This window comes from Apteryx rowi, unplaced genomic scaffold, assembly GCF_003343035.1.
Source record: "Apteryx rowi isolate R43461 unplaced genomic scaffold, aptRow1 scaffold_98, whole genome shotgun sequence".
Lineage (NCBI taxonomy): Eukaryota > Metazoa > Chordata > Aves > Apterygiformes > Apterygidae > Apteryx > Apteryx rowi.
In genome coordinates this window covers 74,300-88,025 of record NW_020451293.1, presented here as the reverse complement: position 1 = coordinate 88,025, position 13,726 = coordinate 74,300, and the positions used below count along the sequence as shown (strand labels likewise).

The 13,726-nt window shown below is 52.3% G+C and overlaps 1 protein-coding gene across 1 annotated transcript in view; it reads left to right on the top strand.

Annotated features, from left to right (window-relative positions):
* CHST13 (carbohydrate sulfotransferase 13) overlaps positions 1-13,726 on the top strand; it is a 41,039-nt gene extending 27,313 nt beyond the window's left edge. The window contains exons 2-3 of the mRNA XM_026055061.1: positions 5,084-5,166; positions 10,487-13,726. Of these exons, the coding sequence (XP_025910846.1) occupies positions 5,084-5,166; positions 10,487-11,332 (929 nt within the window). The 3' untranslated portion in view covers positions 11,333-13,726. The remainder of the gene's footprint in view (positions 1-5,083; positions 5,167-10,486) is intronic.

Genomic DNA, 13,726 nt, shown 5'->3' with positions numbered 1-13,726 from the left:
GCCAGGATTGGGAAAGCAAGTAGGGGACAGACCAGGGAGAGATCCCGGGATGGGAGAGTGTCGTGGAATTGTGCATGATGTGGTGGCTGGGATGGAGTAGCTTGGGAAGAGGGATGGTGTTCAAGTTAGGGCTGAGTTGTGTTGGTAGAGCTGCACGATGAGGACCCTGCATCTGGTGACATGGGAAAGACCCAGAGAGAAGTGCCTTGGCAGAGATGTTGCAGGTGCTGGGGCTGCGGGAAGGCAAGCAGGGCTGGCCACAGCTCTGGATCATGGGGCAGCGTGAGGTGTCAAAGCCAGGGCTGAGGAGGCCCATGCTGTCTGTTAAATGAGTGGAGACTGCCTCCCCTAGGCTCATGGAGGACGCAGAAGCCCTGGCCTCTGCGCTGCTTTTATGGCCCATATTGCTCTTCCTGGCGATCTCGGATGCCTTGGGAGCAGGAGGCCTGAGGTTGCCTCTGCGAGCTGTTTGAGCGCGCGCCGCTGGCTGAGGGCGTTTGCAGCCATTCTGACACCTGCCCTCCAGGCAAGGGAAGGACGCCCTGGCTCCTGCCGGGCAGGTGGATCGGCTGCTGCCCCGCCGCATTCACAAATGTCCATCGTGATGCCTCACTGAGTTGTGCACAGCTGTGTTGTCGCTGCTTCTCCCCCTCCAGGGAGGGTTTTAACACTGTCTTCGTACACTCGTACTAATGGCCCAGCCAAGAGCTCATTTAATTTTCTCCTTGGGACGCAGCATGTAACAAGCAGACGGTTTCTGAGTTAGGAAACTTCCTGTGGTTGGAGCGCTTGTAAAAACCTGCCATCGGTCCAGACTTTTGCTCTGAAGGGTTTGGCGAGCACCCCGTGCAGGGGATGGTGTCATCGCTTTGGAGAGCAAAAACTGTCAAGATCTAGTGAATGTGGAGAGCTGGCTTCTTCCCAGCGCCAGCTCAGTGCTCCAGGGCTCTTCCAGCCACCTGGGCGCAGCCTTCCTAATTTTTTTTCCCTTTTTTCCTGGAACCCTGTACAATATGAGCAGAACAGGGACTGGGGCGGGGGGGGGGGGAGCTGCTGCTGTTCAGAGAAGGTGCCTTGTTTTCTGCCAGATCTTGTGTTGGCGAGAGCCTGGATGAAATTTCATTTTGCAGCTTCTCTGCTTAGGCTGTTGGCAAGAGTCTTGTGAGATGGAGAAGTCCCTGGCCACAGTTATACCCCTGCCTCAGTAGCACTCAAAGGCGCAGCCCAGAGCAGTCAGAGCGCAGATCCGACCTGCTCTACCCCTGCTCACTCCCTGCATTGCTGTGGCCTTGCTTTTTGTTCGCCCTAAAGAGCACCCTGCAGAGCTAGTCTGATCCTCCCAGCCGTGCCCTCTCCCTGCCCCATACTTCCCTGGGATCGCATTTTCCACGCTCCCCTAAGCAGCGCCRGCACAAGCTGTGTGCATTTCTAGCAGCTTCAGGTCAGCCTGAACCACTCTCAGTTTGTTTATGTCCCTCRCGAAAAAGGTTCTGGTTGATGTACGTGTTAATCTTGAAAACAAACGCCTCCACGTTGCTTTTACTAAATATAGGGCAAGTGTCTGCGGTGCACAGTGCTTGCAAACAGACCGCAGCGGGGTCACGTTCTTAAATATAACAGGAGTTTAGCAGCCACTGCTAGGAAAGGGACTTGAGTTTAATACACTTTGCTTGCAGATTTAAGATACGGTGAGCATAGTTTTAAAGGGTTCAGTCTAATTCCCTTTCATTTCCAAATGTCTAAGCCTGAAAAAGGGAAAGGGGGGACCACTGGGGCAAGTATCTCAGCCCTGTGCTGTGTACATTAGATCTTCCTCTTATATCTCGTTAGCACAGATGCCATTTCACCCTCCTGTGGGGTAACTGATACARGAGATTGAGGAAGAAACTGTACCTTATGTTGAGTCATGTCTTGATCAATCCAGCGCTGCAGGAAGTGTCATTTCCCATGAACATGCAAGCATATATTCACTGGTGATGAAATCTTGTGAAGTCAGTCATTCGTTTCCCCTTAATTATGGCTTGAAGAAAGACTTATGTTTAGCGTAGACCCTGGTGACTTTGTACTTTGGAGTAGTTTTCATTTAAGCAAAATATTATAAGCACCCTAAAAAGAAGACAGAGTTGGATTTTTCCTTCTGGTTATTTTGGTTCCAAAAAAAAAAAAAAAATCCATCTTGGGCTTGTATAACAGATTTGTTTTTGCTTYGTGGTGCTCAGCGAATGAGAAAGTTCAGACCCCCAAACTGTGATGCAAAAGCTCTCTGTGTTACAAACCTTCACATTAACAGAAATAATTGGTGAGAGATGTTTTGCCCTCCACCAATACATCCCCCTGAGATTTTAGAAGGTCCTTGTAGGATCAGAAACTGAAGCCAGAAGATTGGAAAGACCTCCCAGGTCACTGTATCTCCCAAGCAACTGTGTCCTATCATCCCTTTCAGAAAAAACATCCTCTTCCATTTTAAAACTCATGATGTAATTTATGCCCCATTTCTTCTGTAAAAAACAGTTCCAGACCCTCACAACCCTGACAGTTAGAAACCTTCTCATTTCTAGCCTAGGCTGTTTTCAGCTCTCTTCCTGCCGTACGAGACTACTGAACTTGTCGTGGTATCCTCTGCTGACGAGACTGTCAGATATGAAAAGCAGCTGGCAGGTGAGAGACCAGATATAGCTGCTAGGAGGTGTTCATGCAAGGGAGAGCCTACACCTCTCCCCCCGACTCGCTCCTTGCGTTAAGGTCGGGCTAGCCAGGCCGTGTGGTTTGATTCTTCCTGTCCAGGCAGTGCTGGATAACAGGTCCCTGGCAGTTTGGGGCTGAGAGATTGCAGTCGAAGCGGACACTTTCCCCTTTCTTTGCTTCCTCTTCCAGTGAAACCTGGCGTGGAGGCTGGGGTCTGAAGCAACGTTGAGCAGCAACTGAGCTGTGGTGGCCCCTTGCCTATGGTGTCAGCAGGGGCTGAGCACCCTTCATGGTGATGCTGCTTGGGAAGCAGGATTTGCTTTTAAGTTAGAGCTGGCTTTTGCAGAGAGTTGCTGGCCAGGGACAGAGATGCAGGGGCTCTCAGGACACCTTGTTACCATCCTCCTTCATCTTTCCATCTTCCCAGCTCCCTCTCTCCTCCTTGGCTCTCAATGCCATCTCCTAATCCTCCTTTCTGTAGATGGTGCTGATTTTGAATTTAGAACCCTAAATTTAGATCCCTAACTTTTCCTCCTTTGCTATCCCCAGCTCACCTTCCTGGTTCACCCTCTTTTCCCCAGCTTGAGCACGAAAAAATTGCGAACACCAGGTAACCCCAGCCTGCTGAGAGGTAACACCGTTGCCCTTCCCAGGCTCTCCCCTGGGCCGAGAGCTCCCAGCAGTGGACGCCCTGGTCTGATCCCTGGTGTCTCAGAGTTAGGAGCCATTGCCAYAGTGGACAACTCTTTAATGAGTTCATGGTGTAGTCATTAACTTGCTGCCTTTGGGCTCTAAATTAACCTTGGCTGAGGTAAGCCGCATATCACTTACATCTATGGCTTCAGGCTCTCAGCAGATTCAAGCAGGCAGGAGGTCAGATTTGAATCACTTTCTTCATAGCTAGGAAAGTGGTTGCATCCCTACATAATTTATGAGCATGAGAACTTGCGCATCTGTCACTGACTCGGTGACTGGCATAGCATTCAAGGCAGGCCARATCCAGCCTCATGTTTGCTATTGCTGCAGACAACCCTCCGACTTCAAAGCAGCAGATCTGCGTGGCAGAGAAGGGGAGGGAGTTGCTGAGATGGCTGTCTTCAGCCCCAAATACTCAAGGGAATATTGCTGTGYGGAAGGAAAAAAGAAAATATCTAATAAAAAATTAAAAGGACTTATCACAGTTAGGTGAAGCATCTGAACAATTTGTCTGCTAATTACCGTGTGGCTGAGCCTGGAAATGCAAACTCTGAGCCCCTTGGGGCTCAGCACAGAGCTGCCCGTGTTAGACCTGCCSCTGATCTCTGCCGAGCACAGCTGCCGTCTCCCTGTCCTGCGGGGAAGCGGTGATGCTGGACCTGGTCCTCTTGCCTCCTGGTCTGTGATTCCCCTGCTGRTGCAGCCAGCAGGAAGCGGCATTTCCCAGATAGGCATGCATCAAACTATTCCTAGTTGCTCCTGAAACTGTAACAAGCAGCTGTCTTTATTTATGGCCTGTTATTTGTTTAAAGGACAAGCCCAGACCTGCTGATCTTTAAAAGCAGGTTTTGTTGAAAAAATAAGAGGGAGGGGCATTTTTTTCTTAATTGAAGTCCCATATAACAGAATTTTTGTCTGTAATTTTTMATTTCATAGAAGTAAATCCTTTCTTTTGACTAAAACCCAGCCTATGCAGCATCTGCAGTCCACTCACTTCTTAACATTTTGATAGCATTTGGGAATAAGTAAGTGTAATTGTTCAGAAGGCACCAAATCAAACCGATCAGATTTCACTCCATTCAAATTGAGTGAATGTAGAAATGACAATGGAAAAACAGCATCTGTTGTGCAAAAAAAAACCCTCCAAACTTTCAGTAGTTCATAAATTACTGACAACAGAGATAGAGATTTTTGCATCTTAATAACATGATTATTAACCTATTCTGATTTTTAAAATATGTTTTAAAGTTCTTCTTTTAAATGTGCACATGTGACTGTRCAGGGGTTTGGGTGGCTGCAATGCAATGCAGTCTTTGCAGAGCACTGGGTAGGCGCTTGGGCTACCAAGGGGAATTTTTGGCCTCCAGAGAGTGAATCCCGAAGGGGCAGTGGGTAAGCTGCTTGTGGCTTGACTTTTGCTGTTGCCGCAAATCCTGAGTTCAGACTGCTTTGCCTTGCTTGCCCGTTAACATGTCACCGGCACGTGACACGATTAAACATGGCACGTGAAGAGCACGTGGGTTGTGCCGGGGGCGCAGTAACCCCCACCAGCTGAAGCCTCCTCCCTCGGCCAGGAGCTGTGAACACCATCGGGGCCGCGCAGGGCTGCAGCGGGTTTGGCTGTTGACCAGCCCCGAAGCCCTGAGGGGGGTGAGGGCAGCAGCACCCCCAACACCTCTGTTTTTTCTCGCTCCTTTTCCAGCCGCAGAAGACAGGRTTATAAGGACCACCTGGCAAGGGAAGGCCGGTCGCAGCCCGCTCCAGGCCCTGTACGAGAGCGACCAGGTGAGCGGATGGGGAGAGGGAGATGGGGGCGGGAGGCGGCAGGATTTGAGCCCTTCTTCTGCCCCTTCTAGTGTGCAGGGCACTCACTGCTTCAAACCAGCCAYGAGGCCCGAACCGCTGGCTGTGTTCAAAAGGAAAAACTGCACCGCTCTGGGGAATAATTGTTGATAAAAACTGCTTATGGCCCTTGCTGATCCCTGGGCAAATGGTTTCGTTACTGTAGCTGGGCAAACCCATTGAGATGTCACCGTCTGAGGATTTTGAAGCAAGTTCTGCGCTGTCCTAGCAAGGCAAGAGCATCATTGCTGCACTTTCTGGGCTAATAATCGATAGAGCCCTACTATGTTGGCAGCCATATGGATGAAGCTGGTCTCAGCCACAAAGGGATTATAGACACGGGAGCTCTCGGTCCTCTCTGCCACGCTGGCCTGTGCTGGCTGCAGCTGCTCAATTAGGGGCAGCTGGGCACAGCCCAGACATGGGAGCTGTCCCATCCAGGCCAGCTTGTGTGTCCTCCACCAGCTCGTGCATCCGCTGCACGTAAGCCATAGCCCCAGCAGCACGAGCGCCTTGCACGAGGCGCACGAGCAGTCACCCGTGCCGGCTGCAGCAGCCCTCCCCGGCGGGCAGCTGAGCCGGCAGCGCCGTGACCCGCGGAGAGACAGGGTCGAGGAAGGCGTCGAGGAAGGCGTCCCCGCTTGCCATTCGCAGCTGTCTGCGAGTTTGGGGTTTTGCGGTTGAAGCCCAGCAAAGGGCGTGTTTGTGTTTTCAACTGCATTTCCCCACCCCCACCAGGGGAAGATTTTTTTTCCCCTTGGCAGCCAGACTTAGCTGGGCAGAGGGATCCTCGCCCACGGCTTCCCCGCAGGGAGCCCCGCGGGAAACCAGACCTTTAACCGGTGTAAAACGGGCCAGGCCGCAGCAAGAGCCCCCGCGTCCACGCGCTGCCCTCCCCAGCAGCCCTCCAGCAGCAGCAGCAGCGGGCGAAGCCGGCTGGCGCACCCTCGCGCGGCAGCTTTCCCCCGCCGCGTGTTTCCAGCCCCGCGCTGCCCAGCGGCCGCCGGGCGAGACGGTCCGTGCGGCTGCCGGGGAGCGGCTCGGCGCTGGGCACGTGCCTCTCCCTGGGCTCCTGTCCGCTGGTGGCCGGCTTCGCAGGCGGGCCGCAGAGGGAGGGAGGGATGGATGAGCGGCGCTGGGGCCAGCGGCGGCGGCGCGGCCCTGGTTTCCTGGCTGCCGGCGGAGGGAGGGACGGGATGCAGGAAGGTTTCTGCGAGGCTGGCACGGCTCCGGCAGCCGGCGCAGCAGCCCCATGCTCCAGTTTCCATCCCGCCGCTCCACCCTGCTCCCAGGCAAGGCTCCGGACCGCATGCGGCAGGGACGGCGGTGGGCAAGGCAGACCCAAGCCTTTGCTAATGCCCTCAGCCGAGGGGCCTGGAGAGGTGCAGCAACCCCAGCGATGTCCCTGGGATACCTCCGCTAGGCTCCTCTTCAGTTAACCCCAAAGTCATACTGCACAAAGGAAATATTAACTCCTTGCTGCCCCCTTCCCTCATATTCTTCTTTATCATTGCGAATTAATGCAGACAACGCCACAGGAAAGCCTGTCAGCAGCCCCCACTGCAGCCAGAGCGAGAGCCCCTTTTCGTCCGTGATGCTTTGTGTTACTGTCTAGGCTGGTGCTTTTGTGTCTATAGGCAGACAAATTTCATTTGCTCTGGGAAAAATGGCAGATGTGGACTTCCTTGGCCATAGCGTCTGCAAACCCTAATGCTGCTGGAATGTCGTCATGTTGTTTCCTTTAAAGTGATACTTAATTTTTTGGCTTTTAAAGGGAAGGAAATGAAGGGAGCAATTTTGCTCTGAAATAACTGCAAGACATACACTTAATCCAGTGGGCAGCTGTTGAAAAGTAGTCACATTTATTTGTTGCCATGCCTGCAGACAGTGTCTGTCTGTCTGTCTGTCTCTCTAGTCCCATAGCTTTGAATTATGCAAGTGCAGGGAAAAAACACCTGAAAAAATAACATCATTAAAATGTCTTTTTTATTTTTAAGCACTTGCAAACACAGTTTCCAATTTAAAAATGTGGAGGGTTGCTTCCAAACAAAACCCAGAAAGAGAAATTTCTACCCCAAGCTTTGGCCCACTGACAAGGCAGCATTCCATGAAAATGCCCCTTCAACTGCAATTTATTACATCCCTGGATACTATGATGGTCCTCATTTCCAAGTAGCCAAGATTGTCAGAATCATCTCCGGATGTCAGTTAGAGTCGACTGATCTGCATTTGCTCCAGCTGAACATTTTCCCTCATCATTTCCCTCTTGGAAGAGGCAAGGAGGTGCTGTGGAGATGGGATGATTTCTCCTGGTCCTCTCACAGGTTACTGTCCATGCAGGTTCCTGAAGAAAAGTGGTCACCAAGGTGGCCTGGGCAAGGTTGTTTCCACTGTGGAAATGAGATGCAGAAGGGTCTGAGGGTGGCTAATCCTTTCCAGTAGGAGCTTTCACCCCAGACATTAGTGCTGCACTATCAGCAAAGGGTCTGCTCCATCCATGGGACAGGAAGTTGAGCTCAGTATCCAAACTCTTGGCAGCTGTTTTACTAAGCCCCATCTCTGCAGCGCCACCTCTTCTGGGCTCTGATGGCTCTCAATAAACCTTCCAGGCACCCAGGGAGAGGTGAGGGTGCAGCTGAAGCTTGGCAAAGAGTGTCCTTTGGCATGCTGTAAGTGACTGACAGTTGTCAGCAGTAATGATGAAGGGACCCATGCATCTGGCTGCACCTCGCCTCTCTCTGGGCTGAAGGGATTGGGCACTGAAGGAGCCATCAGTTGCAACGGAGGTAGTGACTGCAGCRGCTGGACACCCATCTAATCGGTTGTTTGCTGTGCTCTCCCCACTTAGCTCTGCCCTTGCGTCTCCAGCGTGGTCTACCCTTGCCCTTTGTCTTGCAGTTGCATTCTCTCCTTCCAGCCAGCTGTGCTTCTCACCCGCAGCACCTGATGCCATCCCAGGCCAAGGTCTCACCAGCTCCTGGCCTGGCCTGCAAACATCTGCCCCTAAACAGCATGAGCTGGCACAAGAGAGGTTCACAAAGGCAGCCCTCGGGGAGGCTTGGTGAAGGATGCTCTTTGTGGATGAGAAATTTGGACTTCTTGTGGTGGAGCTGAAAATAAGGGAAAACAGTTCAAAGTGTGGCAGGCTGGGGCTGGTACCACCCTCACAGTCTGCTGCTGAGCTTCACAGGCACCGAGGGGCCGGATGAGCAGTGAGGGAACTGCAGGCAGCAGAAATAGGCTGGCCAGAGGCAATTTCCACGGAGCAGTGTGACGCCAGGAGACTGTCTGCAGGAGCACGTCCCAAAATGGAAACCGCCTTCGGCTTGCAACATGGGGCCATTGCTTTCGCTAAAGCAACAGCCCCATGGGCTCACGTCTCCTGGGTTAGGAAACAGGTGGTGAGGCCGTTTTAGCTGTGGTTGTGGCTTGGGGTCGTTAGCATTGGGGCAAGGCTTGGAGGTTCCCAGCAAGGGCCTCAGGGACTGAGCTTGAAACTTCTCCCAGTGTCAGTGAGCAAAACTCATGAGTGAGTGGGCAGGAGGAGGAGGAGGAGGGTATCTTCCCATTTTGAGTTCCTGGAAATGATTTCCTTTCTCAGATGTTTTAATGATATTTCGGAGTTTCTGATGTACTTCTGACAGGAAACCTCACTTCCCCAAATGGGGGGGGGGGGGTGTCAGCTGGGGAAGGGTTTAGGGAGAATCTGAGTTCTAGGAAGCTGATCCAGCAGCTGCTGGGCCTTGATGCAAGGATCAAAAAGGGGAAGAGGAGGAAAAGAACTAAAAAAAAAACCCCCTCACACACACATATGTACACACTTCTGTAGACCCCCACTGAACTGTACCATCTGCACCCTCTGTCCTGGCTTGGAAAATTTGCACACCCCCCCCCCCACCTTATCCCAAATGTGGGGGGCTTCAGCATCGGAATCTGGTGCCATCACATCTAATTCCTTCAGCATCATAGCGGTCCTGGAGCAGCTGAGACTGGGAAGGAGCGCAAGGCTCTGCCACCACCCATACAGGGAAGACAACAGGAGGGAGCTGGTGGGCTGCAGCTGGAGCCCTTGCCTCCATCGTGCTGTTGCAGCAGAGACTGGGAGATTGCAAACGGCCTGTGACATTAGACTGACCTGTGTAGAAAGGCAAATCCCTCAGGAAAAGGGGTTTGGATGCTTTGGGGCATCTGCTCTCCTCAACCGGCTGATAACATGACAGGAGAAGCAGGAGGGAGGACGGGAGCGTGGCCAAGGCAGGCGGGGGCTCCTCACACTGTCCAGCCCCGCGGCAAGGCTGCCAGTACGAGCCATGAGGGGCTGYGGGGTGAGCCAACGGGCGTAATGGCTTTGGCAGGCAGTTTCCAACTCTGCTTCGTGACATCGTGTGTGGTAGCTCCCCGCACTGCACATTTACTGCCAAGGTGCTGACATAGCCAGAGGCTGTAGGATCCCTCAGGAAGAGCCAGTGCCACCGTCTCCCATTGCACCTCACGCCTCTCCTTTATCCCTTGCTGTAACCCAACCCTCAGCTCCAGCTCCCCAGGATTTGACTGTCTGTGTTAAAGACTGTTTCTCTCCACCCATCTCTCTTCACCTTTTCTTGGCAACACCCCGCTCCATGTGGGGGGGGGGGGAGCATACATGCCCACACTCGTGTGCCCCGTTTCTGCCTCTGCTGCCTATGGCTTTCGTGTTTGCACCGAGCCTGTCAGCATGCATCATCTCCATGCAAGACTGTGCTAATGCCTCCCTGCAGCGCAGAGCGGTGCGCACAGCCCACCCAGGAGGTGCGTGGGGCCCTGTGCCAGCAAGCAGGGCATGTTGGTCTCCCCTGTGGGGCAACGGGGCCATGCACGCCCCTTTTCCCCTGCCAAAGTCAGCACCTTGACAGCCTTCAGCCTGGACTGGTGTAACTGCAAGGGAGAGCTTTAACTCAAYGAGTGTGTGTGGAGTGGAGCTGTAGCAAATATTTGGTTAGCAGGCCTCTCTGTGCCACCTGTTCTTCACTCGTGCCACATTTGACTTTGTCTCCTTATCCTGATCCTCATCACGTTTTGTTCTCTCTTTTGCCCCCAGCAGGTCCAAGTATTAACTACGCCAAAGCCAGCTGAGTTCAAAGTTAATGCTGTCCCCAAAAATCCCATGTGGGTGAATGCCTCGACCTGGGGAAGGGAAGGTCATGGGGACTGTTGTGGGCCAGGTGGTGTGTCTAGGCCACATTCAGCTTGGGCAAACCAGTGACCATCTCTTTTGTGTCCCCAGTTTGAGCAGTCATCGCTGCAGGCAGTTCACCAGCAGAGACGGGAGCTGTTGAGCAACATCTGCAACCGTTACACCCGCAAACGGCGTCTCCTGAGGCCGGATGACTTGCGGCACTTGGTGGTGGATGATACGCATGGGCTGCTCTACTGCTATGTGCCCAAAGTGGCCTGCACTAATTGGAAGCGGGTCATGATGGTCCTGACGGGGCAAGGCAAATACCAAGACCCGCTGGAAATCCCCGCCAATGAGGCCCATGTCTCATCCAACCTGCGCACCCTCTCCGAGTACAGCATCCCCGAGATAAACCACCGCCTGCGCAGCTACCTCAAGTTCATCTTTGTGCGGGAGCCCTTCGAGCGCCTGGTCTCGGCATACCGCAACAAGTTCACCCGCAGCTACAACACAGCCTTCCACAAACGCTACGGGACCAAAATCATCCGACGGCACCGGCAGGAGCCCAGCGACAAGGCATTGGAGCGCGGGGACGATGTGCGCTTTGAGGAGTTCGTCTACTACCTGCTGGATCCACGGACACAGCGGGAAGAGCCCTTCAACGAGCACTGGGAGCGGGTACACTCGCTGTGCCACCCCTGCATTGTCCACTACGATGTGGTGGGCAAGTACGAGACCTTGGTGGAAGATGCCAACTACATCCTCCAACTGGTCGGGGCTGACACTACTGTCAAGTTCCCATCCTCATCCAAGACCACCAGGACGACGGATGACATGACAGCCCAGTTCTTCCAGGACATTAGCCCCTTCTACCAAAGGAGACTCTTTAATTTATACAAAATGGACTACTTGCTCTTCAATTACTCCATCCCCTCTTACCTCCGCATCCGATGAGGGTGGGCCCGGGGGAGTGGTGATGGAGAGCTGGATAACTCTCATCTTATCACAACTCCTCTCCTCCCAGCCCATACTCATCTCTCGGTTCATTCCCGCCGCCTCCCCCAGGCCCTCTCTCCATTGCTGCTCCACATCCGGATGCCTCGTTCAGACCTGGTCTGGAGGGAGGACACCTCACAAAACACTGGGGCTGGAGCTTTTCCTTCCCTTTTCCTCCCCCACTTTGACATCTACAGTAGATGTTCGTGGGGACAGGATGCTGCTGGGTTTGAGGGCTTGGCTTGTCTAGTGACTTTCTTTCAACTAAGAGACTCCTCTGTAGATCCAAGTCTTGGGAAGGCTCCTTATTTGGGCAGGATCCCTTTGGGTCTTTCTCCTCCTTACCGAGCTGTTTGGGGAATGGACCTGGAGTCTTGGGTTGGTGGGGGCAGGGTGGAGCATGTCAGAGACTTGCATAGAACCATAAATAAAGCAATAATTTAATGTAAGCTTTTTCATTTGTTTGAAATTACTCCCTTTTTTTTTTTTTTCCCCCTTCCTTTTTCTTCTCCTTCCTCTTCCAGCTTCCCAGTCCTTCTCCCCTTGCCTGGGGAAGGAGGCTTCAAGCCAGCAAGGTGTTACTGTGATGGAGCATTTTCTCTTTGACAAAGCCTGGAGGGCTTTTCTGTTCTTCTTGTTCCACGTGCTCTCAGCTGGGACGTGAAATACTCTGTGTAAGGAGAGAGGGGCAGATTCACAGCTGGCACAGGCCAACAGAGACACAATGATTTCTGCTGAACTGCAACAGCAGAGCAGTCAATGCATACTCAGGCACACGAGTGTGTGTGCGCACACGTGTCTCCAGGTTTCTGGTTAAATCCAGTGCATCCGGGCCCTGCACCTCCTTTTTTTGCAAGCGCAGGCATTAACTGCTCTGCAGAGCCATGCACACGGCTGGGGCGCAGGTGTCTGCTCGGATGCAATCACAGCCCCTGTGGCACCCTGGCCGTGGTCCCGCTGGGCTGGTGAAATCCAGTGGGCAGCACCTGCTTCTCTGCACCCACTTGCGTGGCTGCTCCCACGAGTGCGGCTAGTGACTCCCCCTACGGGTGCCTGCATTTCACCAGCGGATGGGGAAAAAAACCAAAACGCTTCTTGCAGCACTGCTCAGTGTCAGGTTTTTGTTTGTAAAGTGTTTTGGGGGTGCACTGTGCTAGGACACGGGAGACCACTATAACGAGGGAAAGGTGATGCTGGGCTGGGAAGGCAAGAAAAAGCGTGTGCATATGTGTGCGGAGAAAGAATTGCAGAAAATAATGGGGACAGAGCCACCTAGAGGAAAATTGCCATTTGGCTCACTGGCCTTGGACAAACCATTCTTGAAGAAGAAATAGGAAAAAAAAGCACACACAAAAAGAAAATGACAAACCCAGTCCAAGGATTTTTAATTCAAACCAGTCCAAAGAGCTGAATTTCCTTAAAACCGTATTCAAGTCTCTCCTCTTTTCTGTTTGCCTTTGGCTCGGTGGCTGCCTTTGTAGCTAAAAATGCTGGTAACAGCATTTGCTGTACTGCATGTCTGTTGGCTCTGCTGTGAACACTTGACTTTTAGTGCAGTACAACGTGAGGTTTTATAAAACCCCAGTGTACACAGATTGTTTTAAAAAAATAACGTTTTCATCTAACAGCTTTCGGCTGTTGTATTTTAACCTTCTCTGTGTCTTTCCTCTCTGCCACTGATCTGCTCCTATAGGCTGAAATTCCCTCCTTGGTTACTCTGAGTGGAGTATAGTGTTTGGGAAAGGGCTTAGAAGAGCACTGAAAAAAAAGTAAATAAAACTGATGGTGATCCTGGCAGTCTGACTGATTCTCCCAGTCTGGATTGGAGATCTCTCTGAAACGGCCTGTTTCATGCTATCTTAGTATCCCTGTCTGGCTGAAACGCAGAGTAAAGAAACAGATTATATGATGCAACAAATTTCATCTGCAGTGGTCAGGCTTGGAGTCAATTCGTCCTGTTTTCTCAGGAGTCTCACGTTCCCTGGTTGACACTGCTTGTGCTTGGAAAAAAACACTGTTCAAGTCTCCACAAGCTCTTTTCATAGCTTTTGGTCATGGATCATAATTTGGGGCCAGATTCAGAGTCACAAAGGGATGGATTTTTTTCTTTCTTTTCTTTTTTTTTTTCCCCTCCTAAACACTCTCCACCGCAGGTATCTCTACAGGCCAATGGCAAACGAGTGACAAGGACAGAGGGAAGTCCGTCACCAGGTACACAGGCTGTAAGGCAGCTCTTAGAGGCTGCAGCATGTGCATGGRGTGGGAGAGGGCTGTTGCTTTGTGTCCAACCACAGAACCTATCGATGAAGCCTTCTGGAGGAGTTTTTTTATTTTTTACCTATTGGAGAGGTT